Source organism: Lolium perenne, chromosome 5 (genome assembly GCF_019359855.2).
Source record: "Lolium perenne isolate Kyuss_39 chromosome 5, Kyuss_2.0, whole genome shotgun sequence".
In the NCBI taxonomy this organism is placed as follows: Eukaryota; Viridiplantae; Streptophyta; class Magnoliopsida; order Poales; family Poaceae; genus Lolium; species Lolium perenne.
Genome location: NC_067248.2, coordinates 161099241 through 161120598, shown reverse-complemented (window position 1 = coordinate 161120598; position 21358 = coordinate 161099241). Strand labels below are relative to the sequence as shown.

The window sequence follows — 21358 nt, the reverse complement described above, 5'->3', positions numbered from 1 at the left end:
GAGACAGTGAGACCAGACGAGAACCTTGCCTGCACTCTGCCGCCGAGAAAGGTCGTAAAGCTGGATGGCGGCCACCGGCGTAACGCGGCTCTCGGACCACTAGTCGGACGGGAACCGGGTCGATCCCCGCGGCTGGTGCCACCTCGAACAGTGCGTCATCGTCAACCATATGGCATGAACTCTTTGCTCGCGCGCTCGGAGTGACATCTGACGTCGAGCTAGCATTAGTTCACCACCACGGCTATTACCTACTGCTCCGTATGTCCACCGCGTCCACGCCGAAGTCACGGATCAGTGTGAGCCGCGCGGGTCGTTGCTCCACCTGCAGACTGCAGCTCACGCGGCCGTCGTCGTCGCCCGGCAAGGCCTTCGCCGTGCGGGGTATAGGGCGCTGCACCTGGGGATCAGGTACAAGGTCATCGGCGCCAGGACTTCTACGTCGTGCTCCTCGCCGGCCCCGTCGCCAAGGACGCGGCGGCGGAATCCTGGCCGGCGATATTAACAAACCAACATCGGAAGGTCACCGGTGCAAACGAAAAAATATGGAGTAGTTTTCTGAAGATAAATAACGCCACGTGTATGCACTACGTCAATTTAGACCAGTTTTGCACATCCATCACAAGTTAATGGACCAGTTTATCACCGCTTACAAGTTTATGTATGAATTTGCACATAATAGACAAGTTTATGTATGCACAGTGTTATTAACTCATTCTATTATCAAGAGATGAGACATGTCCTCCATAACACAAGGCTCTAGCGCAGCAAAGCACACTTATCCATATTCATCATGGTGCCCTTGTTTTTCTTCGGTGTTTGCTTCCCGAACCATCTTCTTCATTTTCTCTCGCATGTTCTTATATTTCTGTGTTGACCCTTTTCTTCGGCAAGACTTGCCGATTATTCTGCTCCAACTTCTCTAGCTGGAACCCAGCTCCTTTCACTGGACATCAGCTCCCCTGTCACCAGATGATTTTGGTTCTAATGCATTTTTCTTTTAGCTTCCTCTTCTAGCTCATGCATCACGTAAAGCTCCCTGATTGGATTCTCCACAGTAACGGTGATGTCTATGAAACCGAGAGCAGCCCTTGCATCACCATTGCACGAAGTAAGTGAGTCAATCAGTAATAACCAGCAGGTTCTAAAGGAAAACAGATAAAGAAATGAATTAAAGATTTAAATATCCAACCCAGGGTTGCAAAATATTTGTTCTCCTTCTATGCATTAGTTGCATTTTTGGTAGTGGCTACACTCTTTTATTGTTTATCACTGGTTGTTCTTATAATTAACTTTGAATGCCTTACTTTCTTATGAATGAGGTTAACATTCTTTTACACTAATGGGTGAAACAGGGCATATACAGGAGCATATTACACTACCCGATATAATCTGCCGTGGATTTGTATTATTGTCTACTTTACAGGCATGCCTTATGAGAGGATTAAGCAGTATAAGTCCAACACCAGAGCTACAATAAGAAAAATTGAACCTTCATGACCTTCTGTCACACGACTGTTCCCTTGCTTGCCCTGCCTCGACCTCCACCTAGGTCGAACATATTGATTTGAAACTCTCAAGTAGAACATATTGTAATTCACAAAGCTCCAAAAATTCTGAACTGAAACTTTCATTAAAGAAAATGTTAGAACTACAAGTCAGATATCATAATTCACAAGCGTGTTCATCAGTAATAACTAACAGGTGCTAGAGGGAAACAGATCAAGAAATGGAAGGAAATTAATGATTTAAACATCCGACCCAGGGTTGCAAAATATCTGTTCTCCTATGCATTAGCTGCATTTTTTTTTGTAGTGGCTGCTCTCTTTTGTTGTTGTTCACTGGATTTTTTAGAATTAAATTTAAATGGCTTACTTTCTTATGAATGAGGTAGACATTTTTTTCACGGTTAACACTAATGGGTGAAACATGACATATTCAGGGCATATCATCTCAAGTCTTATCCCATATTATCGCTACTGGATTGGAAGTGTTGTATTAAGCAGTAAGTCCAATAACATAGCTATAGTAAGAAAAGTTGCACCTTCATGACCTCCTGTCATGTCATGCGGCTATTCCATTACTTGTCCGGCTTCCACCTCCACCAAGTTTAAGCCGATCACTACAAGAACATCAAACACAAATGGATGGCATTGTGAACGGACTACAGTTTGAAACTCGCAATAAACATAATATAATTCCACAAGTTCCGAAGACTCTAAACTGACACTTTCATTGAAGAAAATGTTAGAACAAGAATTCAGATATCGCAATTCACAAGCTACAGCATAAGAAACTAACAATATAAGAACGCAGAAAATAATAAAATTCTGAACTGCAAATATTTAGTTATAATTGATGTATCAGTTACTATTTTATACACTTTAATGAAGTGTCAATAATTTGCAATTCCATGGCTAACGGAAATTTTGTATAATCAGTAATTTCCGAGCTAACAGAACTTTTGTTTAATCAAGACAAGTTCAAAAAGATTGTCGGACAAGTGAGCAAAAAATTAAGTCAGATGGTAGTAATAATAGCACGCTTACATCTATAATATAGGCTCCATAGAATTCTCAAGTGACCCGTTGCAACTTCCATCACCTTGGCGTGGCTCCTCTTCAAATAGGTTCACCCAATCAGATTCTGCCTCGTATGGAATACTTCTTTTTATCGTCCTTCTTCTGCCTTTGGACTGCCGGAGTGCTTCTAGTTCTTCTTCGGTGATTGGTTTTCGAAACATCTTCTTCATTTCCTCTCGCATGGACTTATATTTCTTTGTCTCTTCCCTTTTCTGCTTCAAGACTTCCCGTTTCTCCTGCTCCAGCTTCCTCAGTTCCTCTTGCTGGCACATCAGATTCCCTGCTGTCGCCACATGATTTTGCTTCTCCTGCATTTTCCTTTTATCTTGCTCCTCTAGCTCATACATCATGTAAAGCTTCCTGATCAGGTTCTCCACGGGAACGGTAATGTCTATGAAATCGAGACCTTCCCTTGCATACAGTGGTTCCTCCTTAAACTTGTCAGAGACATAGAACGATTTTTCGGTGAAGCTGAGGGCCACGGTGACAGACCAGCAGTGCAACACAAAGAGAATATCACCCAGCTTAACACCAAGTCCTTCCACGTAGGACATAATTGCGATCCCGTCGCCGGCAGGCAGCCTCTTGATAACGGCAACCTCCCTTAGCGGCACAGAGGAGCCCTCCATGAAGATGCCTTCTTTGGGACGCGGCCACCCCATGTAGCGCACGTCGGTGTGGAAGGAGAGAGCTCCCGGCTGCCCGCCATCACCTGGCCCTTCGAGATTAAACCCGTCTGGTCCGATCACGAGGCGCAAGACGCGCCCAGCGTAGTTGTATCCAGGTCGCTCGGGAGGGAAGATGTCGTACTTCTTGCGCCACCACGAGACTTGCGCCTTCTTGGCGGATGCCTTCATCTTGAAGAGGAAGAAGGGGAATTTTGGGGAGTTTTTCTTCCTGGTGGGACGCACCCACTCATCCAGCTCGGGGTCCTCCTCTGGCTCATACAAGGCGGCGAGTAGCTTCTTCAGGAGGACAGCGTAGATCTCTTCCTCAGTCTTCAGCCCTGTGCGGATGGCGACGGAGAGGGTCTCCTCGGGATTTAGCCCGCTCCGGACGGCGAGGTAGAGGATCTTCTCCGCCTCATCGGCCTCGAGCCCGCGCTGAACGACGTCATTGAGGAGTTTATTCACCTGCTCGGCCTCGAGCCCGCCCCGGACGGCGAGGTAGACGGCCACCTCGGCTTTTAGCCCGCTACGGACGGCGAGGGACACAGCCTTCTCCCTTTCCACGGCATCTAGCCCGCTCTGATTGGCGAGGGAGAGGGCTTTCTTCCCCTCCTCGGTCTTGACTTCGCTCCAGAGACGTCTCCCTCGGCCGGTGTGCCGTCGACGGTGTGTGCGCTCATGTTGAGGACTCGGGCTCCTCCCCCTGCGCCGGCTCTGAATTTCGCCGCCGGTGAGGAAGTTGAGATCGAGATTAGGGTTTTTTTTTGCGGGATGGACATGCGCAGATGCGCTGCGATTGCTCTCTACTGAGCTGAGCCTGCATTTGAACTTGTAATGGGCCATCGTTAAATGGTCTGGTATAAAGGAGTCGCTGCCTACAAGCCCATCGTTGTTAAGATAGCCCAGTGACGGAGACAAGCGAATATTTTCATATTTTTACTTAGCTCAATGTGGGCAAACACTAATTCCCAATATAATTTTTTGTGTGTATGCAGCATTTTTTAAAATGCGACAACTTTTGTCTGCAATATAAAATATTATTTTTATCTAATTTATCCAACATTATAGGAACATGATATAACATTGGTACAATATCTCTGTGGCATACGTAGAAAAATTATTTGAGCACTTTGCACATACTTACACAACAAAAAAACTATGCACACATGTACGTAACATCGACAAAATTCCCCAAACATTGACCTTCCCCAACGATCGTGGAGGTGCTACCATGGCAGATTCGAACTCAGCGGCTAGGAACCCTCCACGTCATAGGTTTGTCGGAACCGGATCAGGTGAATCCCCAACCCATCCACTTGCGGGCTGTCCGTCTTCTCCAAGTCAGGCGGAGATTAGGCACCTTCACCATACATGGCCACAATGACGTGCTCGTCGGGCATCACCAGATGCGGCGTTGGGAGGAGAGCTGACTTGACCAGTAGACACAACATGGAGTAGTTGAAGGTGCGGTGACCGACGCATCGATAAGTGGCGGTGGCAGTGGCAGACTAGCGGAGGAGCGACGACAGCGCCGGAAGAGCTCCGGTAGGGGCCAGCCCGACGAGGAACAATGAGAGTAAGGTTGTGGGTGGAGGAGTTGAGTGCATAGCAACAACAAAAGAGAGGAAAGGTTTGCTCCACAGGGCATGTTGAAGGTCAATGTGGACACAGAATTGGAGAAGAACACCGGCCAAGGTTTAGTCGCGACGGTGGCCAGGGATAAACATGGAAGATTCAGGGGAGCGTCGGTAGTGGTCTATCCGGGGGAAGACACAACCAAAGACCCTTGAGGCGCTTGTGTGTAGAGAGGCGATCGCACTGGCCTATAACCTAAACATCATGCGAATGCGAGTAAGTGACTGCAAGAATATCATTGCAAGTTTGGATCAAGGCACGATGGGGGCCTATGCCCACATAGTCCATGAATAAAGGAGTCGGCGAAGGATTTTGAAGCCATTGATTTTGTCCACGAGAATAGAAGATCCAATAAAGAAGCACATTTGTTAGGTAGGAGTTGTGTGCTCAACGAGCAAGGTCGCCATGTTTGGCTATTGGCGCCACTTGTTGGCCTTTGTATCCCTTTGAACGTTAAGTTTTAATAAAGGTGCCGGTTTCCCTCAAAAAGAACTTAGATGGAGGATGTCTCAAAAAACTCATAAACGTGGGCAAACACTAATTCCCAATATATAATATTTTTTCTGTATGCAATATTTTTTAAATGCGACAACTTTTCTTTGCAATATAACTATTATTTTTATCTAATTTATCCAACATTACATGAACAAGATGTAACATTGGTACAATATCTTTATAGCATACGTTGAAAAATTATTTTAGCACTTTGCACATACTTACACAACAAAAACTATGCACACATGTGTGTAACATCGACAAAATGGCCCAAACGTTGACCTTCCCAACGATCCTGGAGGCGCTGCCATGGCAGATTCAAGCTCACTGGCTAGGAACCCTCCACGTCGTAGCTTTGTCGGAACTGGATTAGGTGAATCCCCAACCCATCTGAAAGAACATCTCTTACAATATGTTTTGTGTGTTTGATATCAATGTATGTGATACACTAATGTTTGATGAAGTGGTGCAGGGATTATATAGATACATGTATATGAGTGACGTGTGTGGAAAAACGAGTCAAAAGGAAGCTGAAAATATATCACCAGGCCGGATAATCCGGGCCGGATATTTGCAAAATATCCGGCCCCCAAAATTTGGCTAAGGACCAGAGGCGACGCGGCTCAGTACTTCCCTAGCATGAGGCCGGATTTTTGGCCGGACATTTGGCCGGTTTTTCTCCAGGGCCGGATTTTTTTTGGGGGGGGGGGGGGGGTGCGGATTATCCGGCCCCAACTTAGGCCGGATTATCCGGCCCTCGAAAGTCACCAACCGCTGGATTTTGAGAGGGGGTATTTATACCCCCCTTCTCCTACCTTCCTTCTTGCTCAATCATTGAAGAAGTTCTGCCAAGCCTCACCACCATTAGAGCCACCTCAAGAACTCAAGATTTGCAAGATCTCCTCCCTCACCCAACCAAAGCTCTTGATCTTTGGAGATTCGAAGGAGAAGACACCGATCTACATCCTCACCGAAGCGATTTACATTTCCCCCTCATATGCTTGAGGGCTCTTTTGCTAGTGTTCCTCTTTGGATCCCTAGTTGTTTGTTGTTGATGTATTGTTGTTGATTGTTGTGTTGTTACAGATTTGGGAGCCTCCAATTTGGTTGTGGATGTGTGCCCCAAGAACCTTGTAAAGGCCCGGTTTCCGCCTCGAGGAAATCCCTTAGTGGAAGTGGGCTAGACCTTCGTGGCGTTGCTCACAGGAGACCTGAGTGAAGCCTTCGTGGCTGTTGGTCTGGCTTTCGTAGCGACCACACTCCTCCGAACGTAGACGTGCCTTCTTGCAAAGGAAGGGAACTACGGGAATCAACTCCGTGTCTCCATGTGCTCCACTCTCGGTTACCTCTATCCTTTATCTCATATATTGCGTAGCTATATCTTGCTTAGTCGTTGACCTTGTCATATAGGGAAATTCACATAGTTGCATATCTAGAGAATTTACCTTTATGTCAAGCCTAAATTGAAAAAGAACTAAAAATTGGTTAGCACCTATTCACCCCCCCCCCCTCTAGGTGCGGCATACGATCCTTTCAATTGGTATCAGAGCCTCGTCTCTTATTTCGGGCTTAACCTCCTAAGAGTATGCCAGATGATAAACACTCGGAATGGGCCGCAAAGCCGGTCTCCATGGATGATCTCAAGTCATTGGGAACATCCTTGAGATCCGTCATGCAAACCCAAATGGAAACCTTTATGAAAATGTTTAACAACCGCTTTCCCGCGGCTCCTCCCATCATCCCCACCGAAGAGGAAAAGGACAAGGGTGCGCTAGGAGAGGGAGATGCTTTGACATCACCCTCCTCTATCAATCCCTTGAATGGTGATAACTTAAACACTATTAAACCCCCATTACTTCTTCTAAGGGAACTAGTGGAGGTGTTAGCTACAATCAAGTGGCTCCGCCTTTCCTATCTCCCGATATCCCGGTTCCCCATCCTCATATAAACATTCGGGGCGACCCACCTAAGTTTAATGTTAAAGATTTCGATACATGCCAATTTGAGTTTCGTTCTCATGTTCGCAGTGCCTCCAATGAACTTTGGAGAATCATCGTGGAAGGCTTCAAGCCCTACAACCCCGACAAGTTGACTAGAAGAGAAGCGGTTGATAGTCAACTCAATGACACTGCCTTGCACATGATTCAAACTAGTGTGGGGACAAAGGAATTGTCTCGTGTTCGGAATTTCACCACCGCCAAGGAAGCTTGGGATGGTTTGGCCGCTAGTTGCATTGGAAGTGATAGCATGAGAAGGAACAAGTACAATTCTCTTCGGAATCAAGCCGAAGGATTCATGAGGCTACCAGATGAAGATCATGAAGTCATGTATGGAAGACTCATCACCGTTGCCGATGCTTTCCGGAATGTGGGTGCCACCCACATCAATGACTCTTGGATCAAAGATAAGTACATCGATTGCATGATGCTGTTTGAACCCATTGATGTCAAGCCTCTTGTTTGGAGAGAATGCTTTTCCTCTCTCACTTCTCAACAAGCCGTGCACGAGATGCAAGCTCTCAAGGTGCTTGAGCAAAACTCTCATGATTCTCGCAATCGTGCCATTGGAATGTCAAGAGGGAACAATCTTGCCTTGACGGTCAATTCCGTAGAAGAACTGAACCCTCAAGAACCATATAGGACATCTTGGAGTATGTCCTATGCGGAAGACTTGGAACTCCACTACAATGATCACATGGCATTCCATGCAAAATCCTTTTGGGTTGACCCGCCCAAGGCCAAGGAAGACAACATCAAGAGAAACAACTCAAGTGGATTCACAAGCTCGGGCCCAAAAACAAGATCATGCTACAATTGTGGTGACAAGCGCCATTTCATCGCTCAATGCCCCTATGAGCATAGGGAAACTAATGGTGGAAGGCTCATTCCCAAGGATAAGAGCAAAGATTCAAAGGGCAAAGATTCAAAGGCCCCAACAAGAAATTCTACAACAAGAGCAAGAAGGGCAAGAGGCCCTCAAGGATTGTGCTAGTGACTAAGGAAGAATATTCTTCCAATGAAGTTGAAAGTTCTAGTGATGATGAAGAAGAAAGCTCAAAGGAAGTGGCCGCCATTGTCACTACCAACATTCCCTCTTCATCTCTCTTTGAATCCCCCAATGAGAATCCTCATATCAAGAATGCACATTGCTTCATGACAAGGTCCACCTTGGACACATCTATTGTGCTATCAACTCAAGAATAATATACCTCCGGAGATGATGATGTTGATGATGAAGAAGATGCAACCTCAAATGGATTGGTTGCTCTTGCCTCCCTCTCCACTAACTCTTCATCGCCAAGTGAATCCCCCAATGAAGTCATTCATGTGGAGGAAGAAAGTTGCCTCATGGCTAAATCTTCCGAGGTATCATCTCCTAACCCCTCTATGCCTAACATATCAAATGATCTAGGGGTTGATCTTGCTAGTCTAAAAGTGAAACAAGAAATGCTAGAGTTTGATGAATTCATTCTTAACTTACAAGGTGACACTAGAAAGCATGTTCCCAATCTCATGATTTGTCTAGCACAACTAAATGATACTCTTGAGAAAAAATGTCAAATAGAGATAGAAGACTCTCTTGAAATACATGCTCTTAAAAATGCTCTTGAGGAAAGTCAAGAAACCATAGCTTCTCTTGAAGAGAGGCTAGAAACTATTGAAGATCCTCAAGATAAAATTAACAAGCTCACTAAAGCTAGAGATCTTGCTAGAGCTAAGACTAAAGTGCTTAAAAAGGAAAAGGCCAAATTTGGTGTTGATCATGAGGAACTTGTGAAGGATCTAGATGAAATAGACAAGGCTCACAAAGCCTTGAAGAGTGAATACTCTCTCCTCTCAAATTCTAATGAGCAACTTCGAATTAGGCTTGCTTCATATGACATACCTAGTACCTCTACTCCTTCATGTGATCATGCAAATATTATTGAGGAAAATGCTAGGTTCAAGGATGAACTTGCTAAAGCCTCCTCTCCCCAAAGAAAACTTTCCTTGGATGATCTTTTGAGTAAGGAAAGATCAAACAATGGGAAGGAGGGCCTTGGTTTTAATGCCAAGGCAAAGAAGGCAAACAAGCAAAAGGCCAAGCCCGCACAAGAGAGAATAAAGCTATCACTAATGGTGAAGCCCCTAAGGGCAAAACCATTAATGATGATGATGCGGGAATTTCTAACCCTCACTATGTTCTATTTAAAGATTATTATGGTGATGTTTATGCTAAATATGTTGGCCCATATGATGGTTATGTTGCTTGGTCTATTTGGGTCCCAAAGACCCTTGTTGCTAACAAAAGAGGACCCATTGAGAAATGGGTACCTAAATCCAAGAATTGATCTCATGTAGGACTATGCCGCCGGAGGTTCAAAATGGGTACTTGATAGTGGATGTACAAGTCATATGACCGGCGGCAAGAACCTCGTCAAGGAGTTGAGGCCCAATATAAATAATATCACTGTCTCCTTTGGCGATAATTCTACATCCGAGGTATTGGGTTTTGGCAAGGTTGTGGTTGCACACAACATTACTCTTGTGGATGTCATGCTTGTCAAAACCCTTGGTTACAATTTTCTTTCCGTTTCTGCCCTTGGCAAGATGGGTTTCGCCGTCTTTATTGATAATGATATTGTGGTCCTCTTGTGGAGCAAGACTCTAAAAGTCGCTTTCGTTGGGTATCGCGAACATAACTTGTATGTGGTGGACTTCTCGGGGACCACTACCTCAAGTGCGATGTGCCTATTCGGAAAGGCGGATGTGGGTTGGTTGTGGCATCGCCGCTTGGCCCATGTCAACATGAGAACTTTGCAAAGTCTTCACAAGGGGAACCATATTGTGGGACTAATGGAAAATGTTTCTTTTGACAAAGATCGTGTTTGTAGGGCTTGTGTTGAAGGCAAAATGCATAACTCTCCGCACCCAAGCAAGACTATCATCTCTTCCAAGAGGATCTTGGAGCTCCTTCATGTGGATCTCTTTGGTCCTACCTCTCATGCAAGTCTTGGTGCGAAGAAATATTGCTTGGTAATTGTTGATGACTATTCAAGATACACTTGGGTCTACTTTCTCAAGAAGAAAGATGAGACTCAACAAATCTTCATTGACTTTGCTACCGAGGTGCAACGCCAACACAATCTCCTCATTATGGCAATAAGAAGTGACAACGGCTCCGAGTTCAAGAACTACATACTCAATGATTTTCTTAGTGATGAGGGGATAAGACATCAATATTCCGCTGCATACACCCCTCAACAAAATGGTGTTGCGGAGAGAAAGAACCGGACTCTCTTGGATATGGCAAGGTCTATGATGGCGGAATACAAATCCCGCTATAATTTTTGGGCCGAAGCTATCGCCACCGCTTGCCACTCTTCTAACCGGCTCTATCTCCGCAAGGGCTTGAACAAGACTCCATATGAAATTCTCACCGGCAACAAGCCCAATATCTCATACTTCAAGGTGTTCGGTTGTAAGTGTTTCTATAAAATCAAAGGAGTTCGTTTATCTAAATTTTCTCCTAAAGCTTTGGAGGGTATATTTGTTGGTTACGGTGCCGAATCTCACACTTATAGAGTCTTTGATATATCTTCCAAGATTATCATTGAATCTTGTAGTGTGAAGTTCGAAGAAAATGATGGCTCCCAAGTGGGGCAAGTTGAGTATGTGCAGGTGATGAAATACCTCAAGATGACATAGTAAGAATGGGTGTGGGATTTTTCCGCCCCATTGAGGGACACGGTGTGGCGTCTCGGGAAGGACTATGCTCTACCATGGTGGAGCCCTCATCTTCTCAACATCAACAAACCCCCTCTCTTGAAGCAAATGATGCACCAACCCAAGAATAAGAACAAAACCCTCCCTCTTGTGTGCAAGATCAAGGACAAGATCAACCAAAGGTTCATGATGGCTCCGATGAGGATCCATTCAATTCTTGTCATTCACCGAATAATGTTCAAGATCAAGCACATGAGGATGAGAAATCTCAAGAAATTGAGGAAGCTCAAGTTGAAGGTCAAGACGGGGACCCAAATGATCAAGTTGATCAAGTGACACCTCCAAGGCCAAGAAGAACCAAGGAGGAGATCGAGGCCCATCGTCTAGCAAGAAGAGAAAGGAACCTTGAAATTCGTGAACACACACATGACAAGGTCCTTTGTGATTTAAGGGCAAGTGTTACCACAAGAAGGCAATTGGCTAACTTTAGCAATAATCATGCTTATATCTCCTTAGTGGAACCCAAGAAATTATTTGAAGCCCTTGAAGATTCGGATTGGTTGGAAGCTATGCACGAGGAACTCAACAACTTCAAGCGCAACAAAGTGTGAACCTTAGTAGAGAAGCCAAAGGGGTGCCGCAATGTTATAGGCACTAAATGGATTTTCAAGAACAAGCAAGATGAGTTTGGGAATGTTGTGAGGAACAAGGCAAGATTGGTGGCTCAAGGTTTCTCTCAAGTTGAAGGAATTGACTTTGGAGAAACTTATGCTCCCGTGGCTCGCCTTGAGTCCATACGTATTCTTCTTGCTTATGCATCGCATCATAACTTTAAGTTACAACAAATGGATGTGAAAAGTGCATTTCTTAATGGTCCTTTGCATGAAGAGGTTTATGTTAAGCAACCCCCGGGGTTCGAGGATCTCAACTTTCCTAACCATGTCTATAAGCATGATAAAGCACTTTATGGTCTCAGACAAGCTCCTAGAGCTTGGTACGAGCACCTTAAAGAATTGTTGATAGACCATGGGTTTGATGTTGGGCTAATCGATCCCACTCTTTTTACTAAGAGGGTCAATGGGGAGCTTTTCGTTTGCCAATTATATGTTGATGATATTATCTTTGGCTCTACTAACAAAGCTTTCAATGATGAATTTTCAAAGCTTATGACCGATAGGTTTGAGATGTCTATGATGGGAGAGATGAAGTTCTTCCTTGGTTTTGAGATCAAGCAATTGAGAGAAGGAACCTTCATCAATCAAGCAAAATATCTCCAAGACATGCTCAAGAGGTTCAAGATGACCGAGTTGAAGGGTGTAGCCACTCCTATGGTTACTAAATGTCATCTTGCACTTGATCCCAATGGTAAAGAGGTGGATCAAAAGGTATATCGCTCCATGATTGGATCCTTGCTTTACTTTTGTGCATCTAGACCGGACATAGTGTTGAGTGTTGGTGTGTGTGCAAGGTATCAAGCTTCTCCTAAGGAGAGTCACATGATGGCTCTCAAAAGAATCTTTCGATATTTAGTTGATACCCCAAGATATGGTATTTGGAACCCAAAGGCTCAAGTTTTATTCTCAATGGATACACCGATGCGGATTGGGCGGGGGACAAGGATGATAGGAAATCAACTTCCGGGGCTTGCCAATTTCTTGGTAGGTCTTTGGTGTGTTGGTCTTCTAAGAAGCAAAATTGTATATCTCTCTCCACCGCCGAAGCCGAATATGTTGCCGCCGCAAGTGGATGCACTCAATTGTTATGGATGAGGCAAACTTTAAAGGAATACAGTGTCATTTGTGACAAAGTGCCTCTATTATGTGACAATGAAAGTGCCATCAAGATTGCCTATAATCCGGTGCAACATTCAAGAACAAAGCATATTGAGATCCGGAATCATTTAATTAGGGATCATGTTGCCCGTGGTGATACTGAGCTTATCTATGTTCCTACCAAAGATCAACTTGCCGATATATTCACGAAGCCTCTTGATGAAGCAAGGTTTTGCTATTTGAGGAATGAGCTAAATATCATTGATTCAAGGAGTATAGCTTGACCATCTTGCAAACACACCTTTATCTCAAAACTTTATTTGGTTTAGATGTGGGCATGGAAATAGGGGGAGTGCGATTTAAATTATTGAGCTATCCCTCCCCCCATAATGCCAACATTAAGAAATCATTCTCTTTATATCATATGTTGATATGTGAGCTTCAATGATGAGTAGTGGTTTGGGCCCAAGATATATCTTCGTGGTGCCATGCCATAACACTCATATATGGTGGCCTAGGCCACCACACTCTTCTTTGTGAAGAGTTGGAGTTATTTGGATCTTAACGCCTTTTATTTGACAACTCCTTGCTCTTATGGGAAATCACTCTAATTTGGCCTTATTTGCTCGTATCTTGCAAACTTGAGTGATCATGTACCATTAACAGTTTGAGCTTTCTAAACCCAAGCCTACACTCATCTATAAGCCATTTCCATCTTGCTCATATGTCATGTTTTGGTAAAAAAACTTGGAGTTTGAGGGATTTCGGTCGGATGATCTAGGTTGCCCCATCTTATTGGTAAATGTGCATCTTATATGTGACGTGATACATTATTGCATCACATATGGGCTTATGCAAATAACCAACAAACGATAGGCAAGATTTTCGGTGTTCTGGAATTTTCCAGAAAACCGGATAATCCGGCCCCAGGGCACCCCGGAAAATCCACCCAGGCTGGATTATCCGCCCTAACTTAGGACCGGATTATCCAGCCTGGGTAGGTCTTGAAGGTCTTGAGGACGAGGCCGCGGGGGTGAACGGTTCACAACCAGCCCCCCACGCGCCTCTCTCTCCTCTCTCTTCCCTCAAGGCCGCTGGAGCTCCTCCTCCTCGCCGGAGCCGCCCCGTCCGCTCCCTCTCGGAGTTTTTGGGCGGATCGGGTGCCCCTCCTCCCTAGCTCTCATCTCCTCCAAGCGGCTTCCCCAATGGATGCGGGTAGTGGCTCTCGGAGGCGCCCAAGGCATAACCGGTCGAGTGATGAATTTGCTCAGGAGGCTCCTCGCAAGTCCAGCACTATGAGGCGGAAGAATAAGGCACCTAGGGTGAACTACAAGTCAATGGACCTTGTCTCTTATGCAACAATCCGACAGAAGAACCGGTATGAAGATATTGAGAGGGATGATGAGATTGAGGACAAGCGCTTCTGGTGCATGGAGCAGGAGTTCATTTACAGGGATATTTATGAACCAATGAAGATTGTGAGGCCCATGCAAGCAATCAATGTGGATATTCTGGCTGTCAATAACCACTTCGAGGATGCCATATGGGTCACTGGTAGGATGGGTTTGCAGGATCTGATGAAGATTCAGTGTGAGTACAGTCCCGAGTTGGTCAAGCAATTCTATGCTACCCTTGCCTTCAAGAAGGATGCTGAACACACTATGGAGTGGATGACTGGCTCCACCCACTGTCAGGCTACCATGCGCCACTTTGCTTCGATTCTTGGTGTTCCCGAGGGAGGCAGTCACCGCCTCCATGGTCCCCAGAAGACTGACAAGATGGTGCTCTTTGATCTCTATAACTCATCTAGAGCTATTGGTTCTACCAAGGGGCTTCTTCCTATCTACAGCCAGCTGCTCCGTTTCTTTCGAGCCACCATAGCTCCAAGTGGTGTAAACAATGATGCAATCCGTGGAGCTCTTGTGGATCTTATGCACCTCGGCTTTCAAGTTGCTCGTGATGAGACTGAGGAAACAGACTTCACCCTTGATATTATGGACTTCATCTTCAATGAGATGCATGATGCCATAGTCTCCCGGACTACCATGCCCTACGCTCCATATATCCAGCTTCTCATCAACCACACTTCTAATCTTTCTGAAAACTTGGGTAGATTCCCTACAGAGAGTTGATACGTCTCCAACGTATCTATAATTTCTGATGTTCCATGCTAGTTTTATGACAATACCTACATGTTTTGCTCACACTTTATAATGATTTTATGCATTTTCCGGAACTAACCTATTAACAAGATGCCGAGGTGCCAGTTCCTGTTTTCTGCTGTTTTTGGTTCCAGAAAGGCTGTTCGGGCAATATTCTCGGAATTCGACGAAACAAAAGCCAAACATCTTATTTCACCGAGATGGACCAGAACACCGAAGGGGAGCCGGAGAGGAGGCCCAGGGCCCCTACACCACACTGGGGCGCGGCCTAGGAGGGGGGCGCGCCGCCCTATGGGGTGGGCCCCCCAGGCACCCCCTTGCGCCGACTCTTCGCCTATATAATCTCTCGTGACGTGAAAACCCTACAACAATTGACGAAACTCCAGAAAGACTCCAGGGACGCTGCCGCCATCGCGAAACTCCGTTTTGGGGGACAGAAGTCTCTGTTCCGGCACGCCGCCGGGACGGGGAATTGCCCCCAGAATCATCTCCATCGACATCACCGACATCTTCATCACCGTTGCTGTCTCCCATGATGAGGAGGGAGTAGTTCTCCCCCGAGGCTGAGGGCTCTACCGGTAGCTATGTGGTTCATCTCTCTCTCCCATGGTGTGATCTTTATGTGATCATGAGCTTTGTATCACTATTAATCTATGTGCTAGTCTAGTGATATTATTTAAGTAGTCTATTCCTCCTCCATGATGTAATGTTGACAGTGTGTGCATCATGTAGTACTTGGCGTAGGTTATGATTGTAATCTCTTGTAGATTATGAAGTTAACTATTACTATGATAGTATTGATGCGATCTATTCCCCCTTTCATAGCTATTGTTGACAGTGTGTATGCTATGTTAGTACTCGGTCTAAATTGCAACGGTCCATTGTGCACTCTAGAGGTTACTCTAATATGAACTCCGGATGTTGTGGAGCTTGTTTACTCCGGCTTGAGGTGTGCTTTTGTAGCCCTACATAATGAATGGTGTTTGTTATCCAACAAGAGAGTGTAGAAAGTAGCATTTATTTATTCAGTTATGTGATCAATGTTGAGAGTGTCCACTAGTGAAAGTATGATCCCTAGGCCTTGTTTCTAAGCATTGAAACACCGTTTCCAACAAGTTCTGTTACATGTTTGCTTGCTGCCATATTTATTTCAGATTGTAATTACTACTTACAATCATCCATTATACTTGTATTTCACTATCTCTTCGCCGAACTAGTGCACCTATACATCTGACAAGTGTATTAGGTGTGTTGGGGACACAAGAGACTTCTTGTATTGTAATTGCAGGGTTGCTTGAGAGGAATATCTTTGGCCTCTACCTCCCTGAGTTCGATAAACCTTGGGTGATTCACTTAAGGGAAACTTGCTGTTGTTCTACAAACCTCTGCTCTTGGAGGCCCAACACTGTCTACAAGAATAGAAGCGTGCGTAGACATCAAGCTATTTTCTGGCGCCGTTGCCGGGGAGGTAAGGTAAAAGGTATTCACATCCTCCGACTACTAAGCTATTTCCTAGCACTGTTGCCGGTGTGTGAGTGCTCGAAGGTATCTCCTTTAGATCATGCAATTATATCTTTTTGTTTCTTGTTTTTATTTTCACTAGTTAGGCTTAATGGAAAACAACAAAAATATTAGAGATCTTTATAGTATTTATCTTGAGTTAGGACATGAGGTGTTTGAAGAGAAAATTAAAAAACCTATGGAACTTTATATGCATGCTAATGGCAATGTTATTAGTATGAATGCTTTGAACACCATTGTTGCTAATGCTATGGAGAATTCTAAGCTTGGGGAAGCTGGTTTTGAGGAGCATGATATTTTTAGTCCCCCAAGTTTTGAGGAGAAAATTTACTTTGATGATACTTTGCCTCCCATTTATGATGATTATAATGATAGTTGTATTTTGGTGCCACCTACTATGGAGGATAAAGGTTATTATGATTATACCATGCCTGCAATTTATGATGATTACAATGATGAATATGATATTTTCAGTCCACCTACTATTGAGGAGAAAATTAATTATGATTACAATATGCCTCCTATATATGATGATTATGGTGATGAGAATAATAATGATAGCTATCTTATTGAATTTGCTCCCACTACAATTAATAGTAATGACTATGCTTATGTGGAGAGTAATAATTTTATGCATGTAGCTCATGATAAGAATGTTTCATGTGATAGTTATATTGTTGAGTTTGTTCATGATGCTACTGAAAATCTTTATGAGAGAGGACAATATGGTTGTAGAAATTTGCATGGTACTAAAACACCTCTCTATATGCTGAAAATTTTGAAGTTACTCTTGTTTTATCTTGCTATGTTTGTCACTTTGTTCTTCATGAATTTATTTGTGTACAAGATTCCTATGCATAGGAAGCGGGTTAGGCTTAAATTTGTTTCACACTTGCTTTTTGATGCTCTCTTTGCTTCAACTCTCATCCTTATATGAGCATCATTAAAATTACGAAGCTCATCTTAATGGCAATAAAGAAAGCACTTCTTGGGAGATAACCCATGTTTTATTTTGCTACTGTTTTGTTGTGTCTTGGAAGTTGTTACTACTGTAGCAACCTCTCCTTATCTTTATTTTATCGCATTGTTGTGCCAAGTAAAGTCTTTGATAGTAAGGTTGATACTAGATTTGGATTACTGCGCAGAAACAGATTTCTTGCTGTCACGAATTTGAGTAGATCTCTCTGTAGGAAACTCGTAAAATGCTGCAAATTTTCATGCATGATTCTCAGATATGTACGCAACTTTCATTAGTTTTGAGTTTTTTCATCTGAGCCTGTTAAGTGCCTCTAAAAAATTCGTCTTTACGGACTGTTCTGTTTTGACAGATTCTGCCTTTTATTTCGCATTGCCTCTTTTACTGTGTTGAGTGGATTTCTTTGTTCCATTAACTTTCAGTAGCTTTGGGTAATGTCCAGAAGTGTTAAGAATGATTGTGTCCTTGCTGAACATGTGAATTTTTGATTATGCACTAACCCTCTAATGAAGTTTATGAGAAGTTTGGTGTGGAGGAAGTTTTCAAGGGTCAAGAGAGGAGGATGATATACTATGATCAAGAAGAGTGAAAAGTCTAAGCTTGGGGATGCCCCCGTGGTTCATCCCTGCATATTTCAAGAAGACTCAAGCATCTAAGCTTGGGGATGCCCAAGGCATCCCCTTCTTCATCAACAACTTATCAGGTCACCTCTAGTGAAACTATATTTTTATTCCGTCACATCTTATGTGCTTTACTTGGAGCGTCTGTTTGTTTTTAGTTTTGTTTATGTTTGAATAAATTCGGATCCTAGCATTCATTGTGTTGGAGAGAGATACGCTCCGCTTTTTCATATGAACACTGGTGTTCTTAGTTCTATCTTTAATGTTCAATGGCAAAAGTTGAAAGCCGCTGCATTTATTACTATTTGGTTGGGAACAGAAAATGCTTCATGTGGTAATTGGTATATGGTCTTGAATAATTCGATACTTGGCAATTGTTTTGCTCAATAGATCATGTTTAAGCTCTTGCATCATGTACTTTGCACCTATTAATGAAGAACTACCATAGAGCTTGTTGAAATTTGGTTTGCATGATTGGTCTCTCTAAAAGTCTAGATATTTTCTGGTGAAGTGTTTGAACAACAAGGAAGACAGTGTAGAGTCTTATAATGCTTGCAATACGTTCTTATGTAAGTTTTGCTGTACCGGTTCATACTTGTGTTTGCTTCAAACAACCTTGCTAGCCAAAGCCTTGTACTGAGAGGGAATTCTTCTCGTGCATCCAAAACCTTGAGCCAAAACCTATGCCATTTGTGTCCACCATACCTACCTACTATGTGGTATTTCTCTGCCATTCCAAAGTAAATTGCTTGAGTGCTACCTTTAAAATTTCATTCCTTGTCTTTGCAATATATAGCTGATGGGAAAATAGCCTTAAAAACTATTGTGGTAAAGAATATGTAGCTTATCTATCTTATTTCTTATAAGTTGCTTGTTGAGCGGTAACCATGTTTCTGGGGACGCCATCAACTATTACACTTTTGTTGAATATCATGTGAGTTGCTATGCATGTTCGTCTTGTCAAAAGTAAGGGTGATTTATCATGATCAAATGGTTTGAGTATGCATATTGTTAGAGAAGAACATTGGGCCGCTAACCGAAGCCATGTATCATGGTGGAAGTTTCAGTTTGGACATTAATCCTCAATCTCTTATGAGAATATTATCTGTTGTTGAATGCTTATGCATTAAAGAGGAGTCCATTATTTGTTTTCTATGTTGTCCCGGTATGGATGTCCTTAGTTGAGATCTATCAAAAATGAGAAATCAAATGCGATCTATCTGCTTGGACCTTTGTACAGGCGGCATAGAGGTACCCCTTTGTGACACTTGGTAGAAACATATGTAATGCAATGACAATCCATGGAAATCCGAGCTAATTAGGACAAGGTGCGAGCACTATTGGTATTCGATGCATGAGGCTTGCAACTTATAGGAGGTCTTATGCATAACACATATGATTTATTACTACCGTTGACAAAATTGTTTCCATGTTTTCAAAATAAAAAGCTCTAGCACATGAGTAATCCATGCTTCCCTCTGCGAAGGGCCTTTCTTTTACTTTATGTTGAGTCAGTTTACCTACTTATTTCTATCTTAGAAGCAAACACTTGTGTCAACTGTGTGCATTGATTCTTACATGTTTACTTATTGCACTTGTTATATTGCTTTATGTTGACAACTATCCATGAGATATACATGTTACAAGTTGAAAGAAATTGCTGAAACTTAATCATCCTTTGTGTTGCTTCAAAACCTTCTATTGAGAATCTATTGCTTGATGAGTTAACTCTTATGCAAGACTTATTGATACTTGTCTTGAAAGTACTATTCATGAAAAGTCCTTGCTATATGATTCAGTTGTTTAGTCATTATCTTTACTATTGCTTCGAATCACTTCATTCACTTCATATGCTTTACAATAGTATTGATTAAGATTATGTTGGTAGCATGTCACTTCAGAAATTATCCTTGTTATCGTTTACCTACTCGAGGGCGAGTAGGAACTAAGCTTGGGGATGCTTGATACGTCTCCAACGTATCTATAATTTCTGATGTTCCATGCTAGTTTTATGACAATACCTACATGTTTTTCTCACACTTTATAATGATTTTATGCATTTTCCGGAACTAACCTATTAACAAGATGCCGAGGTGCCAGTTCCTGTTTTCTGCTGTTTTTGGTTCCAGAAAGGCTGTTCGGGCAATATTCTCGGAATTCGACGAAACAAAAGCCAAACATCTTATTTCACCGAGACGGACCAGAACACCGAAGGGGAGCCGGAGAGGAGGCCCAGGGCCCCCACACCACACTGGGGCGCGGCCTAGGAGGGGGGCGCGCCGCCCTATGGGGTGGGTCCCCCAGGCACCCCCTTGCGCCGCCTCTTCGCCTATATAATCTCTCGTGACGTGAAAACCCTACAACAATTGACGAAACTCCAGAAAGACTCCAGGGACGCCGCCGCCATCGCGAAACTCCATTTCGGGGGATAGAAGTCTCTGTTCCGGCACGCCACCGGGACGGGGAATTGCCCTCGGAGTCATCTCCATCGACATCACCACCATCTTCATCGCCGTTGCTGTCTCCCATGATGAGGAGGGAGTAGTTCTCTCCCGAGGCTGAGGGCTCTACCGGTAGCTTTGTGGTTCATCTCTCTCTCCCATGGTGTGATCTTTATGTGATCATGAGCTTTGTATCACTATTAATCTATGTGCTACTCTAGTGATGTTATTAAAGTAGTCTATTCCTCCTCCATGATGTAATGTTGACAGTGTGTGCATCATGTAGTACTTGGCGTAGGTTATGATTGTAATCTCTTGTAGATTATGAAGTTAACTATTACTATGATAGTATTGATGCGATCTATTCCCCCTTTCATAGCTATTGTTGACAGTGTGTATGCTAAGTTAGTACTCGGTCTAAATTGCAACGGTCTATTATGCACTCTAGAGGTTACTCTAATATGAACTCCGGATGTTGTGGAGCTTGTTTACTCCGGCTTGAGGTGTGCTTTTGTAGCCCTACACAATGAATGGTGTTTGTTATCCAACAAGAGAGTGTAGAAAGTGGCATTTATTTATTCAGTTATGTGATCAATGTTGAGAGTGTCCACTAGTGAAAGTATGATCCCTAGGCCTTGTTTCTAAGCATTGAAACACCGTTTCCAACAAGTTCTGTTACATGTTTGCTTGCTACCATATTTATTTCAGATTGCAATTACTACTTACAATCATCCATTATACTTGTATTTCACTATCTCTTCGCCGAACTAGTGCACCTATACAT

At 43.6% G+C, this 21358-nt stretch overlaps 1 protein-coding gene across 1 annotated transcript; it reads right to left on the bottom strand.

Annotated features, from left to right (window-relative positions):
- Positions 1-623: 623 nt before the first annotated feature.
- Positions 624-4090, bottom strand: LOC127300408 (uncharacterized). Its single transcript, XM_051330517.2, has 2 exons — positions 2547-4090; positions 624-2119 (listed from the first exon to the last, which is right to left on the bottom strand). Exon 1 carries the CDS (start codon positions 4088-4090, stop codon positions 2549-2551), a length of 1542 nt encoding a protein of 513 aa, XP_051186477.1. The 3' UTR covers positions 624-2119; positions 2547-2548.
- Between the last annotated feature and the right edge of the window lie 17268 nt (positions 4091-21358).

Coding starts and splice junctions, on each gene's coding strand:
- LOC127300408 (XM_051330517.2), bottom strand. CDS start 4,090: ATGGCCCATTACAAGTTCAAATGCAGGCTCAGCTCAGTAGAGAGCAAT.